At 34.2% G+C, this 22009-nt stretch overlaps 1 protein-coding gene across 1 annotated transcript in view; it reads left to right on the top strand.

Moving 5' to 3' along the window:
• LOC120351543 (DNA topoisomerase 2-alpha-like) overlaps positions 1-12040 on the top strand; it is a 61393-nt gene extending 49353 nt beyond the window's left edge. The window contains exons 6-7 of the mRNA XM_039429328.1: positions 8504-8817; positions 11936-12040. Of these exons, the coding sequence (XP_039285262.1) occupies positions 8504-8817; positions 11936-12021 (400 nt within the window). The 3' untranslated portion in view covers positions 12022-12040. The remainder of the gene's footprint in view (positions 1-8503; positions 8818-11935) is intronic.
• The last annotated feature ends 9969 nt before the right edge of the window (positions 12041-22009 follow it).

Raw genomic sequence — 22009 nt, 5'->3', positions numbered from 1 at the left:
AGGACCTTAAGTTTAAAATTTCAAGTCAATCGGTTAATTAGGAATGGAGTTAAACGGTGTACACACGTACGTTTGCCTCGGGTGAGCATACGTGTATGGGCTTGCATTCGCACGTGTGGACACTGTTCGCTGAGGCATGTGGGCGAACCGGAACCCTGTCGGTATTTTGGCGTGCTCAAAGGCGCCTCGGGCGAGCATTGAATGTACGTGTGGACGCGATTTTGCCATACGGGTGAGGCAAAACGTAAACATTGAAGGCGTCATAACCTAATTCCAATGAATTAGGTTAATGATAATGAATGACAAATCAAATTGTGATCCAATAACTAATTGTAAATTGTAGGATTTTTGTAATTTTGTAGGATATGTGGATTGTCAAATATTTAAATAGAAACATGCATGGAGTATATAATTCGTATCATGATTAACAAATTTAGAACTGCATAATTTAAGTGAAAAAAGCTTCTCTACAGGGTTCCTACAAGAAAGTAGGCTATAGCTCAAATATTATTTTACTGTGGCTATCAAATCATCTTGTGTTTGTTTCATGTTATCAATCAGAGTTGTTAATTAAAATTGTAATCTTCAATATGATATTATACGTTTTAGATAGCTAGGCTATCTATAGAGAGATTTATTCAAACTTTGAACTAGTATTCCCTTGAAGGTAAATCTTGAAGCTAATCTTTTGGAGAATCTTGTTTTGTCATGTGTATGAGCAGAGTTAGTTTAAAATGGGCAGCAATTTAGTATTTGATTCAATTTATGGCTAATTTCCTTAAAGAAGACTGTCAATTTTGTGAGACAGTGTTAAGTGCTTTGATTAGGTCATCAAAACTTCTGGAATTATTGTGGAATTTTCCTTTTTTTGAGATTCTGAATAGATATTGGAAACCAACAAATGAATCGCCTAATGCCAAGAATCTCAAAGTTAGAGCCAATCGTTCTTGTGGAGTTATTGCTTCCCTCATGATGATATCATTTTTTGTTTAGATAACTAGTTGAATTAGATTCAGTATATTAACAACATAATGTTTTGACAACCTAAGAAAGATTGAACTGTCAATATTATGTCATGTAGCAATTTATTTCCTTACTTCAACCTACTATCGTTCAACCCACCAACATCGTTTGTCAAGTTTTATTTTTGATTTTATTATATAAGTCATTGAAATAAAATGATACTGCTGCAATTTGTGATAACTATCTTCAATGATGGAATGACGCCATTGTTGTCATGTTGTGGAAAATCTACATCTACCATGTCTTCGTGTCGTCTGCAAATCAGATAGCTTTTTGAATGCTGAGGCATACGTGGATCGCGTCCACAAGGACGTACAGTGAATGTTGAGGCATATGTACATACGATTGTTCGCGCGAATCTGTACGGACGTGTGTACAAGGCTTTAAGGTCCACTAGAACGTATCAGACACGGACCGTGTCAGACCATGCCAGGCACGTAAAATAACAACTATGCCCACTACACCGGATCAACAGCGGTCTATGCCAGTACATTACGCGTATGGTACGCGTATGATACGCGTATGATGCCCGGTCAGAAGTTGTTGGGAACGCGTCAGTTAGCAAGAGAATGTAGCGGTGAACTGGTTACCAACGCGGTGCATACGCGGTTACAACGGGGTTTGCAGGCGTCACGTGCCATGCAAGGACCGTTCCGTCACAGACAAAATATACTGGCCGACAAATGTTGACCTGGACGTGCATGGCACGCTCCGTGCTTGGCCGGTGACGGAACGGTCTAATGGGTGCATTACATATCAAATGATGCAAAGAATATTTTTTTGCATGTGTCGGTACGGGCACGGTCATGGTATGATACGTTCTAGTGGGTTCGGACCTTTATCGTGTTCACAGACATACACACATACACACACACACACACACAGACCAACACCCAAAAATCATGTTTTTGGACTCAGGGGACCTTGAACGTATAGAAAACTTGAATTTAGGGTACCTTAATTTTTTTTGGAAAGCAATACTTTCCTTACCTATGGTAGTAGGGCAAGGAAAGTAAAATTCCTTACCAATGGTAGGAGGGCAAGGAAAGTAATAATTGTAGTAATTCAGCTTATGATCGAATGGAGTTTAGACCTTTCAATGTAAAGGAAATCAATTTAGAACTATAGTGTGATCACATTTTGATCATACAATAGAATTCACTAACAGCTATAGCACAAGCTAGATTTATCGTGTTATCCCAAATATAGTCAATTCTCCTCCCTTGAACGTACTTGCACATAATACTGATTGTAAAAGTGCCTTGGTTTTGAAGAATATATCCCAACTTAACAGAATTCCCCGAATTCCCGAGTTGAACAATAGTATCTCTTGGTCCCCTGAGATACATTATATATTTTACGCTGAAACGGAAGACAAGACGACATTTCTATAATCAATTTTCATAGATATAAATTTGATAGACTATTCAACACATAACATTGATTGAGTACTATCATAATAATCTATTTCTCTACAGGTCTGCCTTTACAGTCTACCATTTTTCTCGATACTTATATTTTTTGTTATATTTTGTTTGTTTTTTGAATATGAAATATTGTTTTGTGCAATGAATCTCTCGAGACCTAAAGTGAGGTCCACGTTATAATGGCATTGCTATCCTTGTCTATCATTCAACAACGCTGATAGCGCTATCTATCTCTTTCTCGCTTTGCTCTGTTGCCAGATTGTCTTTTAACAATGTAGAATATTAATGATTGGTTAACAAAATGTTTAATCTTAAGGAATTATTAAAAAATATAATTTATTATTTTAAACGAGAATGAACAGTTAATATTACATCAATAAACCTGTATCTGCTGCCTTCTATAGAATGCATTGACAAGACAGAAGTTCGGCAACATTTATCTCCTATCTTTCTCCACTGCCATTATAACGTGAACCTCACTATAGCACAACAAATAAAACTTACTCTACCTGGATGCTATAGTATTACAATAAAAGTATCATTACTAGTGAGGTTCACGTTATAATGGCAGTATTTGATAAACATTGGTTTTGCTATATTTGACTATCATTCGACAAATCAGATAGCGCTATCCTTTTCTAGCTCCCCAACGTTGCCAGATCGGTTTTTAACAATGTAGAAAAATAATTAATTAACAAAATATTCAATCTCATTTATAAAAATTTATTATTAACTCATTCAAAAATATCCTATACTATTAAACGAGCAATTTCTGTTTATATGTTTAGATGAGAATACTACGTGAGGTCTACTGTTCACAGAACTACTAGTTTTAATTGACTGTTGTGTAGAACTGGCACTGGTTATACCTGCTCGTCTTTGATAAATAAGAAGAATAAGGATTTGCTTAATCTTGATGGTGATAAGAGTACCTAGTTAGTTTAATAAATGTTATTCTATAATATTAAACGAGCAATTTATGTTTATATGTTAGATGTTTAGATGCTTAGATGTTTGGATGTTTATATGTTTGTATTTCACCGGATCTCGAAAACGGCTCTAACGATTCTCACGAAATTCAGAACATAGTAAATTTAAAATATAAAGATTCGATTGCACTAGGTCTCATCCCTGGGAGAACTCGCTGAAGGACATTAAAAGGATAATTATTATTCATCCTTGGAAAAACAGCTGATAATAATTATTTCGTCGTCTGTTGGTGATGGAAGTGAGTGAGCGAGTTCATGTGTGTGGGACTGTGCCAAAATTATGACTCAGCTGTTGAACTTTTGTAATCATTCAATCAGGTACTTAGTGCCGGTTGCAAAAAAAGCCTGATTAATCCTGATTAATTCCAGTAGATCCATCAAATGGTCTTCTCTGATTTGGTTCACGTGAAGTTAATCAGGTTTCAAATTTAACCGGCTTTTGTGCAACTGGGCCTTTGTGAGGGGAATTTTTGCATTCCTCTGAGAATTAATCTCAATCTACTGTGATTAGATAGAACATTTCTGTATGAATGTTATTATAATTTCTTCTTCCGTAATAATTTGTTATGCTTTTGTACTCCAGAGCGAAGCTCGGTCCCCGATATTTTATTATCTTGACGAATATGATATAATTTTTCCTCCAGCTACTGTCTAAAGTACTTACTTTACTCCCTGAAACATAATACTAAAGTGTCACTTTTTCGCTCTCGGTAGTAAAAAACTGAAAAACTCCCTATGGAGTAAAAGTGACTTCATTTAAATAACATAGGAAGCATCTCTAATTCACATTGTAATAGGTTAGAAGGTCTAAGCTCAGATGAGAAAGCATAATAGAGGTGTCTGTCATTGAGTCAACTGAATTCAATACCACAACAAGAAATTTGAACAACTCATGAAATATATGTTTGTATGATATTATATTCTTATTTTGTAGACGATAAAAATTTAAACAATTTTAAAAATATTTTATTCTATTCAAAATACCAGCTAACAAATATTTTTGATCTGCAATTCAAATCTGAAATGCGTGATCTGGAGTCAGCCATTTTTGGTAGCCGCTCAGCTGATATAATTGTTACAACTGCCGATAGATAGCGCAATCAGACGGCCGGTTTTTAGGTTTTAGATTTTAGGTTATGTTGTTAGGAAACATTGTCACCAATACGTAAGTTTTTAAAATGATTTTATTTGCAGTTTCTATAAAAAAATGTAGATGGAGGTAAAATGTTGTGTACATCACGAGCGAAAAATACTTTTTCCTCCACCTACTGGCTAAAGTACTTACTTTACTCCCTGAAACATAATACTAAAGTGTCACTTTTTCGCTCTCGGTAGTAAAAAACAGAAAAACTCCCTAGGGAGTAAAAGTGACTCCATTTAAATAACATGGGAAGCATCTCTATTTTAAAAACTTACATTATAATAGGTTGAAAGGTCTAAGCTCAGATGAGAAAGCATAAAGAGGTGTCTGTCATTGAGTCAACTGAATTCAATACCACAACCAGAAATTTGATCAACTCATGAAATAGTTTGTATGATATTATATTCTTAATATTAGTAGACGATAGAAATTTATACAATTTTTAAAATATCTTATTCTATTCAAAATAACAGCCAACAAATATTTTTGATCTGCAATTCAAATCTGAACCGCTTGATCTGGAGTCAGCCATTTTTGGTAGACACCCAGCTGATATAATTGTTACAATTATATAATTATAAATATTGTTACAATTATTTATATAATTGTGACGGCCGGTTTTTAGGTTTCAGATTTTAGGTTATGTTGTTAGGAAACATTGTCACCAATACGTAAGTTATTAAAATTATTTTATTTGCAGTTTCTATAAAAAAAATCTGGTGTGGTACACTCACACAACTTTCCTTGCTCATTGAACTATTTAAAATTTTACATCTATTTTCGCTTAAAAACCTTTCCCCTTATTTTGATCAAATATTTCTCTTGTAAAAAAAACATCCACGGAACAAAGTGCCCTTTTTATAACCCTACCTTAAAATTTCCAATATAGTTCGCTAAATAAACCTAAGCCTCAATATCAAACGAGAATAATTTAGGAGAAAAACATAATGACGATTGACGGCAACATATTTGCAACTACAATCAGACTACTGTATATGTGTATATACAATTGTTTTCAGAGTACTTTTTCCTTTATGTAAATATTGTGAAATTCAATGTTTTTTTTTTAAATTCGTCAAAACAGCTGTTCTACAGATGAAATATCTTGACTATGACTCTTCTTTTTATAAACTGCTCTACCTACCCACGGTATATGGAAGAAGAAAAAGTAAAAACCGTGTTCCTACCTACCTCATGCACGAGAAGGAGGTTACAAAGTCCATTTCTCAAGGATTGGGTGGACCCCCCATTAGTACCCCAGGAAAAAGACTCATGTCAGTTGATAGAGCTAATAAATAACTATACAGGGTATAGATTTGAAAAAAAAATGTTAGAGCCGTTTTTGAGAAAATCGTGAAAAACATGGTTTTTTAGTAACTGTCATTTTTCTCAAGAATATTACGGAGCTCCTGCAATTTTCACAGAAATGAGACTCATGTCAGTTGATAGGGCTTATAAATAGCTATCCATGGTATAAATTTGAAGAAAATCGTTATAGCCGTTTTCGAGAAAACCGTGAAAAACATGGCTTTTTAGTCATTATCCGCCATTTTTTCCGCCATCTTGAATTGAATTTTATTGAATTTCTTATTGTCGGGTCCTCATGGTATAAGGACCTTAAGTTTAAAATTTCAAGTCAATCGGTTAATTAGGAATGGAGTTATCGTGTTCACAGACATACACACACACACACATACACACACACACACACACACACACACACACAGACCAATACCCAAAAATCATGTTTTCGGACTCAGGGGACCTTGAAACGTATAGAAAACTTGAAATTGGGGTACCTTAATTTTTTTTGGAAAGCAATACTTCCCTTACCTATGGTAGGGCAAGGAAAGTAAAATGTAGATGGAGGAAAAATGTTGTGTACATCACCGTCTTCTTCTATTTACCGTGGTGTACATCACGAGTGAAAAATACTTTTTCCTCCACCTACTGTCTAAAGTACTTACTTTACTCCCTGAAACCTAATACTAAAGTGTCACTTTTTCGCTCTCGGTAGTAAAAAACAGAAAAACTCCCTAGGGAGTAAAAGTGAATCCATTTAAATAACATGGGAAGCATCTCTATTTTAAAAACTTAGATTATAATAGGTTAGAAGGTCTAAGCTCAGATGAGAAAGCATAAAGAGGTGTCTGTCATTGAGTCAACTGAATTCAATACCACAACCAGAAATTTGATCAACTCATGAAATATAATATGTTTGTATGATATTATATTCTTAATATTAGTAGACGATAAAAATTTAAACAATTTTTAAAATATCTTATTCTATTCAAAATACCAGCCAACAAATATTTTTGATCTGCAATTCAAATCTGAACCGCGTGATCTGGAGTCAGCCATTTTTGGTAAACACCCAGCTGATATAATAATTGTTACAACTTTAGCCGATAGATAGCGCAATCGGCAGTGCCAATCAGACGGCCGGTTTTAAAGTTTTAGATTTTAGGTTATGTTGTTAGGAAACATTGTCACCAATACGTAAGTTATTAAAATGATTTTATTTGCAGTTTCTATAAAAAAATGTAGATGGAGGAAAAATGTTGTGTACATCACGAGTGAAAAATACTTTTTCTCCCTCAGGAAAATTGTTGCCCTCGGCTTCGCCTCGGGCTTCAAACTTTTCCCTCAGGGAGAAAAAGTCGTACTTTTCACTCTAGATATACAAATAACTATTTCTCCCTCAGGAAAATTGTTGCCCTCGGCTTCGCCTCGGGCTTCAAACTTTTTCCCACAGGGAGAAAAAGTCGTACTTTTCACTCTTGATATACAAATAACTATTAAACAAGAATGGAAAGTTAATGTTGCATCAGATATAGGCTACCGGTATCAGTATCCTCTATAGAAGACAGTCGAAAGTCAGAGAATGAGCAATGCTGTTCTCCTATCTTTCTCCACTTTCATTATAACTTGGACCTCACTATATACTTTTTATCCCTATTTAATATTTTAATTCTACAATATTCAAAGTATTAATTAGATTGATGATGAGATGTATACCTGTGTTTACGGATTAAGTCACCCCCAATAACTTATCCCGAAAGTTACAATATTATATCCACAACAGTCTCCAACTTATTGAAGTGTTCCGATAGATATGACTCATTCTGTATAATATTATTGGCTATTTATAATTACATTTACAGAAATTGAAAGTGTTCGTGGTAGTAGAAAAAAATTATACTACGAACTTGAATTCGTATCCTTTTTCTGATTAAACAATGCGACCGTCCAACCTGTAAAAATAAAATAACCTTTGTAATAAAGTAAACTGATATAGATAATAATTTATAATAAATAAATAGAATAATTTTGAGGAAATCAGGAAACTGCTGTAATACTGTTTATAACACCAAGCAACTTGTAAATAGTTTTAAACAGGATTGGATTGAATTGATTTAAAACAATCGGTATGCTTTTCTTTGTGCGTCTTACTTTCTCTATGGAAATAATAGGCAACATGTAATCGACTTTGTAATAAACATGCAACCTACATGTTAGGCCGGCTACTAACGGTAGGACATTCATTATTAACATGTGTGAACATGAATCCACATCATGCATGTTTTGTCATCAGCGAGAGACCTCTAACATTTCAAATTATAATGATACAGAAACCTAACCTCAAAAATTTTGTTTGAAGCCTTCCGCTGTGTTTACACAACAATTTATCACGATATTGTGTGTACACACATGCTTGTCATGCATGTCACACATCGTTAGTGGCCAGCATAAGTATTTATCAAATAACGGACTCTTGTAATGAGTACAGTGATAATCCCAACAAATAATATTATGATTGTAAGAATAATTGTAAATGATCTAATTTTTTTGACAATTTCTTAGTCTTTTTTATTTAATTATGATCTAATATTGTTTGTAATTGAAATTCGTTTCGTTTGCAGCGGTAACTCGTCTGGCAACGAGTCGATAATCTCGGACAGTGATACGGGAAAAGCTAAGTCCGCGTTGATGCCGGCCAAGAAACAGCGCAAGCCGGCCGAGAAAAAGCCGAAGGCGGCCGCTGAAAAGAAAACGGCCTCGCAGGTGGTGAAGGCGTTCTCTGATTCGGATGACTCGGACAACGACTTCATGAAGCCATCGGGTAAAGCCGGCGAAACCTCTGAAGACAAATTCGACTCGCTGATTGCCGGCACTAAGAAGAAGACAACGACTGATATATTTTTGTCGTCCAGCGAGGATTCCTCTGTGGCTAAACGTAAGTTCAATAACTTACTTTAAAAAAAATATTATTTACATTTGTTTGTGAATGATTCTTAACCTATTATATATAACCTTTCTTATTCAATAGGATAACCCACTTCTCCAAACGTAAGTTCAATAACAAAATATCATTGAATAGTTATTTTCATTTGTTATTCAATGATTCATAACCTATTATTGACCGAGCGAAGTGAGGTCTAAGATTCAAGTCGACGGTTTGGCATTAATGTTAAAATGTTTGAATGTTTATTTATGTTGCGCATTTACGGCGAAACGCGGTAATAGATTTTTATGAAATTTGACAGTTATGCTCCTTTTTTAATTGCGCGTCGACGTATATACAAAGTTTTTGGAAATTTTGCATTTCAAGGATAATATAAAAGGAAAAAGGAGCCTCCTTCATACGCCAATATTAGAGTAAAAATCAGACTATAGAATTACTAGCCGTCAGGCTCGCTTCGCTCGCCATATCCGTCTAGCAAGGGGGCTCCGCCCCCTGGACCCCCGACTGAATCGTCCAAGAATGAGATCTGCAGGCTCGCTTCGCTCGCCTGCGTTTTTCATTTGTAGGACGATCATATGTTGGGACGATCCAGTCGAGGGTCCAGACTAAACGTCTGGCTAAACGGATATGGCGAGCGAAGCGAGCCTGACGGCTAGTAATATAAAATTCCCAGGAATAGCTCTGAAGTAGCAGTGCCCAATCAATTTTTCCGCGATAAATGCAATCTTCAACTTGGTGCCAACCTAACAAAGTCAACTCAACTTAATGCCAACTTGACAAAATTATTAATTTAGTTACCAGTTAACTGTTTCGAAGAGGTACTCTCTCTAGATTATAGTTCTATATTAACATATGGTATGGACATTTCAATTATAATTTTAAGATATTGGAATAAGAAGAATATACATGCTAAAAGACGAACTTTAAACCCTTAAAAACCACCCTTAGAGTTAAAATATTCCCAAAAGATTTCTTAGTGCGCCTCTAGAGGGCCAACTGAACATACCTACCAAATTTGAACGTTTTTGGTCCGGTAGATTTTTAGTTCTGCGAGTGAGTCAGTCAGTCAGTGAGTGAATGTGTGCCATTTCGCTTTTATATATTATATAGAAGATTCATCATAAATCAGCTGACAAGTGATTACACAGACTGATGTGTGGAGAAGCCAGTCTATTGCTGTATTTCCATTAGGCCTTTAGTTTCAATCAGGTACTTGTGAATGAGAATACTGCGTGAGGTCTACTGTTCACAGAACTACTAGTTAACTTCTGATTCATAATACACATCTTCACTTTTACGGGGGTTCAATTGAAATTTAACAAGCATAAATGTCAAATACAACTGACAAAAACATCTGCGAGTGTCATAGATTTAAACTTGAACTTTTCAAGGTATTTGAGCACTACCTCCGTAAACAAAGCCGTAGTGCATTCTTGTGACGTCAGCACAAAAGGGCTCCTACACCAATAAAATTTCGTTGATTTCAGCTGATCTATATCAGCTAGTGTTTTTATTGGTGTAGGAGCCCTACCTGTGCTGACGTCACACGGATGCACTATGGCTTTGTTTAGGGAGGTAGTGGTCAAGTACGATTGGTGGACGCTAAGAAACCAAATACTGTTTAGAAAACTTCTTTGTAAGTTCCGATTTTTTCCACCTTTGAATATTATTTATACTCATATGAATATCTTCAAATTCCTGACATGTCATACTTCCAAAAATTGATTGATTATGTAACTGTTTTTTGGCACTAAAAAACCTCAACTACTGCCATCGTAATGTACGAGAATTCTTATATGTAAATACAGCTGATGAAAAGCTTACTATGTTGGATAATGTTCAAGGGCCATACACACCGTCTACTTTTAAGAAGCATTATGCTATCTTTTCTCTATGGATTGAATGGATGAATGCATTTATTTATAAAAACAAATGCAAAAAATAGAAGTATGCAACACTAAAAGTGAAGCACATACATAAAAATACAAGAATTGATAATTTGTTTCATTAGAAATAATGCCATTAAAAATTATATAATTAGCAAATGATATCCTTATTTATGGGTTAAACGCTCATCTAAAATTACATGATTAAAGTTATTGACTCATTTGCTTGAGTGTTTTTCATTCCGGGTTTAAACTAACAGCTGATCCGTCTCCGTGTAAACCGAGATTGTATTGTGACCCTTAGAATCTATTTTTCCAATTGATCTCTGTTATTGGTTGATAGGCAACCAATCATACTTGACTTGAGTTGTTCTGAAAAATAGATTATAATAATATGTTTCTTAGAGTCGTTATCACAAGGTAATTTTAAACAAACTCAATGTGCAGCATTATTCTACTGGTTTTTTATTTGAATGACTAGCTGGTTTTTAAATTGGACCGTGCAAACGGCCTTAGCTGTTTCATCCGGTCTGTGAGACATTATTGACCGAGCGGAGTGAGGTCTAAGATTCAAGTCGACGGTTTGGCATTTCTCTTAATGTTTAAATGCTTATATGTTGCGCATTTACTGCGAAACGCGGTAATAGATTTTCATGAAATTTGACAGGTATGTTCCTTTTTTGATTGCGCGTCGACGTATATACAAGGTTTTTGGAAATTTTGCATTTCAAGGATTATATAAAGGAAAAAGGAGCCTCCTTCATACGCCAATATTAGAGTAAAAAATAATCAGACTATAGAATTTTATTCATCATAAATCAGCTGACAAGTGATTACAAAGATGTGTGGAGAAGCCAGTCTATTGCTGTATTTCCATAAGGTCTATAGTTTCAATCAGGTTTTTGTGGATGAGAATACTGCGTGAGGTCTACTGTTCACAGAACTACTAGTATTTGTATTGAAGTGAACAACTACTAGACTTAACCTATTTTGGACTATGTGTAAAACCTTATATAAATTTGGGAGAGGAATAGCACAAGGTTACCTTATTTTTTCTCTCCCTATAATTTGATGATGTACTTAAATATTGTATGAATCAATACGTATTTCGATACCTACAACAAAAATGAAAACTCAGCTTTCGTTTCTTAACTATATTTTTGCTTGTATTTTGATACAAGAAAACTAAAGACTAATATTTATTATTTTTAATTTTTTTTCAGCCAAGGCAGCTAAGAAGGCGGCTGAACCAAAACCTAAAAAGGCACCCGCCAAACTTACCAGGAAGGCTGCCTCAGGATCTGACTGATTCACCCGTCAAGGCTAAGGTTAGTTGAACTAAGCTTGATAATTCGGCTACTTCTAAAAAAACCGAATTATTAACCAATCTACAGGTGGCGCACGAATGGTCCAACATTATTTAGTTTTGTCATAGAAAGTTTATTGTGAAAGCAATACAAAAAAATGAAATATAACTTGTCTACTGTATACCTGGAGATTAATCTCTGGCCATTACTTGTTCAATGTGGCCACCTTCTTGTCTGATAACGAGGCACAACACTCGAATTCCCTTTGCCTATGTTTGCCTAAGCAAAAGAAGGCTGCTATTCATACTGAAACAATAGGCAATATTCCCAGTCTGTTAGATGTATTTTCAAACTTGTACATTTTAGGTAACAGATAATCTGTTTCAAGTCCTGTTGTTTTCCCCTTTTTATTCGTTTTTTAGGGGTGATCAAAAGAACGTCGCGGGCCGTACTTTGCCCATCACTGGTCTATACCGTTAAGGGCCGTTTGCACAGTGAAATCTTGAACTAAATTGAATCAGCTTATGGCTTAATCTCAAAATGAATCAAATTGTAAGAAATGAAACTTAATTTATAGGTTTTTATACAGTTTAAACTGAGATTTCGTTTAAACTGGAACTATGCAAACGGCTTTTAGACTTCTGATTATGCAAATATTAACAACAGGGAAACAGCTAGAGGGAAATTAATACGGGAAAAATAATCATTTTTTGATTGTAGCGCTCCTTCTTATTGTTTTTCCTGTTGTCAAAGGTCTTCGGAGGAAAGTGATTAATATGAATTTTTGTATTATTGTTGATGAAATAATCCTTGATTACTTCTTTTTATAAATCCAGTCTCCATTCGAATAACTTTTTAACTAACAATCAACTGCTGTTTCTACTGTCTGGTTAGCTACAAATTGTATATGTTTTCTTCAGAATACATTAGCTTCATATTTTTCCACTAGTAAAAAGATGAATCTTCTACTCAAATCTAGTTCTCCTGAAGATCTTTACTAAGTTGATAGTCCTAGATAAGTTTTTTTTTTCAAAAACTGATTCATTTCATTAGTTAACAAGAATTCAGTATAACTAATATTTCTGAGAAATTATCCATTACGAACACTAATATTCACATAACTTCTATCAGGCATTCCTGTCGTAAACGTAATACACACTAAATATATAGTCATACTTTGATTTATTGTTGAATAATACAAAAATAAACTTAGGTCACAAGAGTGACTAAATTCGGCGGTGTTGAGGTGAGGTTGCTCAAGTTGTCATATTAAAACTTTAATTTATCTATCGATTAATTCAATTCTGTATAAACTCATCAACTTAGGCGGGATGCACACCGGCGAAACGCATTTCGTGAAGCCCTCTTTCATGAAACTTGTTTCATGCAACCCGATTCACTCGCGCATGCATACAAAAGAAACGTTCCCTGCTTAATCTAATCAGTCGATTGCGAGCAACTTTCGTTTCACGTTTCCTGAAACTTTTTCACGAAACGCGTTTCTCCAGTGTGCATCCCGCCTTATTCACACTATTCTGTGAAATTATTCCTACTGAAGCTGGTTTTTTGACCCTCCTATGTAATACTCAATATTAAAAAATACTACATGTTCACATTTAATTAAAATTTTTTAAATTAATTTGTGCAGGACTGGTCAGTAAAGTGTTCCCCGCCGATAAGCTGGTTGATGAAGCGATCAAAACTGCAGAGAAAATCTCATCGCATTCACCACTAATTGTTGCCCTATGTAAGTGCAGGGACACACGATCCGGCGAAATCGCCGTCCGGCGTTTTCGCCGGACGAAGCTTCGCCGTCCGGTTGCAAGAAGTACACAGGAAGGCATGGGGCAGAACACACGACTCCGGCGACGCCGGCGACGGCGAAAACCCCGGTCCGGCGAGAAATTGATCCGGCGATATCGCCGGGTATTCTCTACTTCGCCGTCCGGTTTTGCCGCCGAAAGCAGTAGCAGGGCATTGTACTATATGGAGATGAACACACGACACGGCGAAAACGCCGGACGGCGCTGTCCCCACCCATGCCACTTCTTTATTTATTAACATTTGTAACGTTACAAATGGGTAGGGTAGGGTTACAAGGGTAGGTGGGGTTGTAACTGGAATGTTTTAAATGAAAACACCCATTGTGTGGTACATCATTTTAAAGGTATTTTTGAAACAAGAAAGACGGCATCAATAAAAATGTTCTATGATACTTGTATACAAAATGACCGCTGATTGAAATTTTAGTTTTTACTTGAAACTTTAATCAGCAGCCATTTTGGATACAAGTATCATAGAACATTTTTATTGATGTCATCTTTCTTGTTTTAAAAAGGCCTTTAAAATGATGTAATACACACCCCCTTATGAGGGGTTGAAATTCAGTTGTACGTCAAAAGGTAGAGTATTTGACCATAACTTATCCTGAGAGTTACAGTATTATATCTACAGCAGTCTCCAACTTATTGAAGGGTTCCCATACATATGACTCACTCTATATATTCAATGTGTAGTCAAGATTATTAATCAAAAAACTTAGGCCTAGGTGATATAGTTCAATTATTGAAAGATTTCATTTTTGATGTACCACACAATGGGTGTTTTCATTTTAAATATTCGAGTTACAACCCCTAAGTCACCCTCTTATGAGGGGTTGAAATTCAGTTGTACGTCAAGAGGTGGAGTATTCTATCAATAACTTATCCTGAAAGCTACAGTATTATATCTACAACAGTCTTCAACTTATTGAAGGGTTCCACAAACATATGAGCACTCTGTATAAAATATGAAAAATGTATGAGTTACAAGGATAAAAGTTGTAATCTTCTAGCTTTTGAAACGTCTACATCAATCTTGCAAACTTAATCTTCAACTACAATAGGCTTGCTTCATTCCATTCTTTAGATCTCACTAAATTCACATTCTTAGGCTGGGTTAGACCAAGCAAGCAAAGATCTAGAGCTCGAATTCTGGAGCACGAAACACACAGAGGCAGTCCGACATTATGAGAAGCAAGATAAATTATGTCTCCAATGTTAGTTCACATGGGTTAAGAGCTTTAAATCTGGTTTCATCAAGATAACATTCGCTGGTTTGGTCTATCCGCATCCTTAGAACACAGTACACCACAACTACTCACTTAAGGCTTGCATTGTCATCGAGATCATTTTCGACGACTGGCGCATCCTCATCACCGTTGATGGCAGCATCGTTGTCATAGAGCACATCCTCATCATCATCATCGTCAGCGTCATCATCAAAATTGTATTTTTTTGGGGCAGCTGAAACAACATTCAATTCCAATTCAATACAATAATTACCATGAATCAAGCCTGCAATATTGACGGCAGTTAATTAGCACGACACTACAAGCTGAAGGATCTCGGACTATATTTTGAATATTCTTTGAAATTCAGTTATACTTCTGGAAAAATTATTAATAATAGAGCAAATCAAGGTCTAGGACACTACAAGATGAGGGATCTCTGACTATATTTTGAATCTTCTTTGAAATTCAGTTATATTGGAAAACTTATTACAGTCCAGTCAAGGAAAGGTTATAGAGGAAAAAGTTGAGAAGACAATTTTTGTCACCGCAGTTCTGTTCAGGGTAGTAAGGAGGTAAACATATCAAAAGTCCCCACCCCTTCCCACTGTGCTAAAGGGGTGGGGGTGGTTTAAAGGTACCATTTTTTGTTTCTCGCATAAAACAAAAAAAAACTATGTATCTTAGGGACTTGACTGTCATATAAGAAATTAAAGCTCACATAATTTCCTACAATATTCATTATATAACGTTTTTTATATCTCCTCTAGTTTTCGAGATATCCGCTATTGTTCCTGGATGATAGGAGGCTACAAATGTCGTATTTGAAGTGTCCAAAACTCAGCGGTTATCCTTATGGCTGCCATTTTGTTTTTCACTTGGGAATTTCTATCTCAAGAACGAAATGTTGTATTGATCTGAAATTTGGCATGAATATTTATGCTATGAAGACTCAACTTTAAAAAATAAAATGAAAAATTTTCAAAATGGCTGCCATTTTAAATTTTTGATTGCAAATTTCACGAAAACCGTTCACTATACAAAAAATTTACAAGAGACAAAAAAAGTTAGCAAATTTTATCAAGATTTCAAGGATTCCTTATTTATTGAGACTGGTCGAAGAATAACAAAGAAATTAATTATTTTCGTACTGGATGCATGACCACTTTTCACCATTTAAACATCAATATTAAATTTTCGATTCCAATAATTGTATTTAAGATGACGCTTTCAAACACGGTATGGCTCCATATGGCCATCCAGCTGATTTTAGAATGTTTTTCAGATTATCTTGTTTGTTCATGGTCATGCATGCATGGTCAAGGTACGAAAAGAATTAATCTCTCTGTTATTCTTTGACCAATCTTAATAAATAAGGTATCCTTCTGATTTGAATTCTGTAAAATATTGATCAAGCGTAATCTGTAGCATTATAATAATGGAATTCAATACTGTTTTCCCTGTATTATGAGCCTTTTATTCTTACATTATTTTACAGAAATTCGCAGATTCCTTTCGTAATGTATTGTATAAGGCTATAAACCTTCCAAGAGGCTACCTTTAAAAATTTAGGATTAAATGCAGGATGAAGGATATTGTGATACACTTTACAATGTTTTAACCACCTTCTATTATGTACCTGTATTGATAATGACATAAATTCATTAGTTTCTAATGAAAGTAAACTAATGATTACTAATGAAGAACTAAAGTAATAAGTGAAGCATGTTGTCAATTTTTTCCAGGATTCCTGTGTTGGTTAAATAATACACTGGGAGACCAAGACAGTGGAAAAGTTTAACCGTCGCTTACGTAACTACAAGGCTAGAACCATCAGGTGATCAGCTGTTCAAAAGCGTACACTTCAACCCGTGTTTACATTGAAAACCCTATGTTGAATGGAATTTTTCGTGAATAAACGTTAATAATTCAACTGATAATCACTCTTTTCGAATAAAGACTTGTTATTTTATTTTTCCAATTCAAATTTTAACCTACATCATAAATTTCAAGGGTAGTAATCATTGAATTATATTAATATTTTTAGTTGTTGGTTAACCAATTTGTAGGTTACTTGTTTCAAGATAGCTTATTCAAATTCAAACTTACTTCTTTTACAAAAGTATCAAGTTTAGCAGAGGCATGGTTTATAAATAAGAATTATCATGTTATTGAACAAAAATAAATTATAAAAACATTGTTGATAAACTAAATTAGTTTCTTTCTAAACGAATTTAAGTACAATGTATTTACGGTTGCGCTCAACTCTATTTTGGAGTTTAAGACTAAATTCATTATTATTTCAAAACTTCCAAGTAAAAAAGTGTTGATTTTAAATCGTGTAGGATAAATATTATATATAAATATACCGTATATATGATTCATGGCTGGCATACATTTAATAGAGAATGAGTTACAATTTATAAAATAGTGTACCCTGGTAGGTCTACAAAATTAACTGTAGGCCTATAGTTTAACACCGTAATTTTTTTTATTGAAATTATGACATTTACAATCATGAATAATATTTCAATTGAACTACTGTATATACCTATACTTTCTTCAAAGTTTAGAATCATTAAACTGCCAGTAGTGTTTTGGATTACGGTATGTGTTTCCTCTGACCCCACAACTGTGGGTAATTGATAAAGGAGAAGTTATTGAAGATCGTGCTGTAATTCAAATAGCAGAGCTTCAAAACTGAATGAAGTATGAACATATCAGTTTTTGACATTATATTTTATATTAATATATATTAGGTAGAAGTAAAATGACACTCATTCTTTCACCAATTAATCTATTTACTCACCCGGATAAGTAAGAAAGTCGTGTTTCAGTTGATTCGTTGTTGATTATCCATATTTATTACCAATATTATTACAATGTATTGTATTTTGATAACTTTAAACTGAAAAAGCACATTCTTTTGGTGTAACGACGACCGTTTAGTGCTGGTGTTGTACATTCTCAAGCCAAACAGAAACTCGAAACGGTCGTCGCCACACCAAAAGAATGTGAGTGTTTTTTGCCTTTAAAGTTATCAAAATGAAATATAGTTAATGTTCAACCTTCTAGTGGCACACTAAGACACTACCTCCGTAAACTCGGAGGTGTAGTGACTGAGACCGTAATTGAAAAAAATTTCAAAGACGACCAATACGGTATGCGCTTTTTCAAGAATTGACAGAAAAATGTTGTTAATGTTGTTCAGTTATAGGGTCTAGAAATTTAAAATAACTAAACCTTATTGACTTCTATATCGCCCAGAATAGGCGATTTTTCTGCTCTTACCAGCGTTTTCTTAGCTTTCAAGAGAAAATTCTTACGTTTGGTACAAAATTTCAGGTAACTTGAGGTGTATTAGTTATGTAGGCTATTGAAAGGGCTTAGAAGGTGTGCTAGAAATTGGCGTTTCCAGTGTTTATCTGTGTTTTATCAGGATTTTCAAACCAAATGAGCAGAAAATGTTCAAATTTTATACACATTTTTAGCATATGAAATAACAGTTCAATGAATGAAATGACAAATTTATAGCAACACTGAATTGGGTTATTAATTGCGCTATGAATCCCCTGCCATTTAGCAGATAATCTTAACTCAGCTGGGGGACTCTAGCCTTTGCATGTTAGAAGAGACCATCATGAATATTAATATAATTTGTGCAAGAGCGCGCTTAATTATGCATAACCAAGCGTGCAGACAAGAAACGTACAATATCTGAAAAGAGCAAAAGGAACACTAGCTCACACTGAAAGCGTGCTTGGTTGCGTTCAGTGTAAACAACGTGTTTCAATAGCACTTTTCAAATTTTGTTTTCTGGGTCATGCATTATTCTACGTAAATTTGCACATATCCATTCAATGTGATCATACAATTATTCTCATGTATCAGGATATTATTTATATTATTACTGTTGTGACCAAGAATAAATCTTTCAAGTAGTATCCTACCAGAGCGTCAATAGACATATCATTGGTTCATTAGCGCTATTGAAGAATATGCATAGATTTTTCATGATATGACATGGTCTTACATATGATATAAATATAAAAACTCTGATATCTCACTCTGCAATAAATTATTATTTACACTGTATCGATCAGCCATAACCCATAAAGAACACTTTACTTACTTACCGGTACAGTACTTACTTCCGATGAGTAAGATGTACTGTATTCCTCACGGTCCTGGATCGGGGAATAGTCAAATTGTGTCAAACTCACTTTGTTAAGAGTAGAAACAGATTAGATAAAAATGATTCATGTAAGTTACTGGATCAGGCTGAATATTGAAATCCTTTACTGAGTAAGCTAGCAGTATTATCATTGATCACATATTTTCGTTTATAATAATATTGTTAGAGATACCGTAATGTATGTTCTGTTTTAATACTAAAGATAACCTACACTGCAAAATTTTTCTATTTCAAGCCATTCTTGTTATGATTTGATAAGAATTCTTATTCCAATAGTGACTTATATAATAAAATGAGTGATAGCCTACCAATTTACCTTTTCAAAAAAATTATGTTTAATCTAAAAATTCCTTAAATCTAATAAAGCTATAAATATTAGCATACTACAAAAGCCGTGGTTGTAATTCCTCTCGTAGAAATTGAGCAATAATGTAATCAAAATTGAAAAAAAAACAATTGGTAGGCCTAATTCAAAGCTTAAGCAACTCAACATTACACTATATTACTATATTTTTTTACAATAATTGAAATACGTGTTTGAATTTGAAAAAGCCAATTTAAAACATGGGTAACCTACAAATTGGTTAACCAATAACTAAGAATATTAAGAGAACTCAATGATTACTACCCTTGAAATTCATGATGAGAGATCAAAATTGTATTGGTAAAATAAAATAACAACCCTTTATTCGAAAAAGTAGTTATCAGTTGAATTATAACGTTTATTCATGAAAAATTCCATTCGACATAGGGATTTCAATGTAAACACGGATTGAAGTGTACGCTTTTGAACAGCTGATCGGCTGTATGTACTGGCCATGAGTTGAGTAGGCCATGGTTTAACATTACGACCAAGTGCAAAGTTTCATTCATAATTCTAGTTGTAACTGAATATCAGCTGAACTGAAGTGAATAATTAAAACCGATTTGTGAATTGATTTCAATGACGTAATACACGTTTCTCTTATTTCAATTATTGCTATTTGCTTAGCATTGTAAATTCACTGTTCATGCATTGTGAAATTTTGTGAATAAACTGGTCATGCATTGTAAAAGTTTGTGAATAAACTAACTGTACATGCATTGTAAAATTTTGTGAATAAACTATTTTTTTAAATGAATAATTATGAATATTATATTATGTAGAATAAGAGTAATATTTCATCTGATTTCTCTGATAATAAATTATTTAGGGTAAGTGTATATCTTAAGTTGCATGTCAAATCACTATGCCTAGTTGAGTCAACGAATATGAAACCCAAGCAAAGCATGCAAGCGAAGCGCTGATATTTCCAAACCTAAAACGCAATCGTCTGAATGTAAACATCAATATTATACTACAATCGATTATTAGAAACTTGGAAAGATTCAGAAAAATTGAAATTATCACAGAAGTAGACAAGTAGTACTATAATAACTCTATTACGTCCATTATTTGCAACATTAGAAGGAAAATTTCAAATCATAAACAATTTTGATTCCTTTCAAGGTTTCAAAAAATTGTAGATTTTAAAATTGAAGGGTTGAAGCACCGGATTGATTTCAGGTGAACCCAAACGTGTGATACGGATCGCTGCATCTCAATATTGCCAGAACTTGCCAATTTTCTTGTTTTAGCTGAGCATTTGTTGTTTTGTGTCATAGGATTGAGTATAAGAGCATTTCGCAGTTTTATTGTGGATTGCACCGAGCTTGGTTGTATGCTCTACTAATTACACCTAAGTCCACATGTTTTCAGGAAGAAATGAAGTATATCCGTATTAATATTTTTAAATTGCACTACTGTAACAATAGCACGTGCTGTTTTTGCCCAACAATTAGTACTCTATACTCTTATGAAGCCCTCAAGTTAGTAATTTCTCTACTGGGTGAGAAAAAACTTCAAAATATGTAAATAAATGAAAAAAATAACCAGTTACCTTGATGATGAATAAATTATTTATTATAGAATAATTATTGAACTTGATATCAAATGAATAGTTTATTATGACTTTAACAAATTAATAGTGAATGTTGCAGTATGAAAGTTCGTAATTCGATAACTTATTTGATTATTCTAAATCTACACATATTCAGTTAAATCCATGGAAAATATTACAAAAAACCACCAAATGAAATTTATCCTGTGATTGACACTTTGTAATTGGAACATCTAGATCTCTCAAAGGATAAATATTCAATAATATTTTCAATAACTTGACTATAATTTTAGAATCGTTAAATTGATATTGAACTATTTTATCCTGTAATTGACATAACGAAGAGTTACATTGCACTTGAAAAGTCTAAATGAATAAATATTGAAGATTATTTTCAATGGTAACTTAACTTTACTATGATAATTACAGAAACGTTGAATTGATTAGAAAGCTAGAAAATGAGTAAGTTGATTACGATTCATTCTCCTTATTTTTGTTCAAATGAGCCATAACTTTGGCGACTAGTTCTCCTTTCTTGTCCTTGACTCTGCAATTGACACCCTGACTTCTAAGATAGGCAATGAGTGTGGCTGTGTTCACTCGACTGAGGCCTTCTGGAGTTTGCGCCATCATTGACACATCAATGTCCGCTTGTACTTGCGGACGACTTCGCTTTCTATTATTCTGTGGAATTAATAATTCAATACTGTATTGCTTTTCATGAGAAAACACTAAACTAAATATTCTCTATGAGAGTAATCCTATTCAATTGTTAGACAATTGGAGCTAACAGCAGAGACGACCCAAGATCGCAATCACTGGCGACT

The sequence above is a fragment of the Nilaparvata lugens genome, chromosome 5 (genome assembly GCF_014356525.2).
Source record: "Nilaparvata lugens isolate BPH chromosome 5, ASM1435652v1, whole genome shotgun sequence".
Taxonomy (NCBI): domain Eukaryota; kingdom Metazoa; phylum Arthropoda; class Insecta; order Hemiptera; family Delphacidae; genus Nilaparvata; species Nilaparvata lugens.
This window is presented reverse-complemented; position numbering and strand designations above follow the sequence as displayed.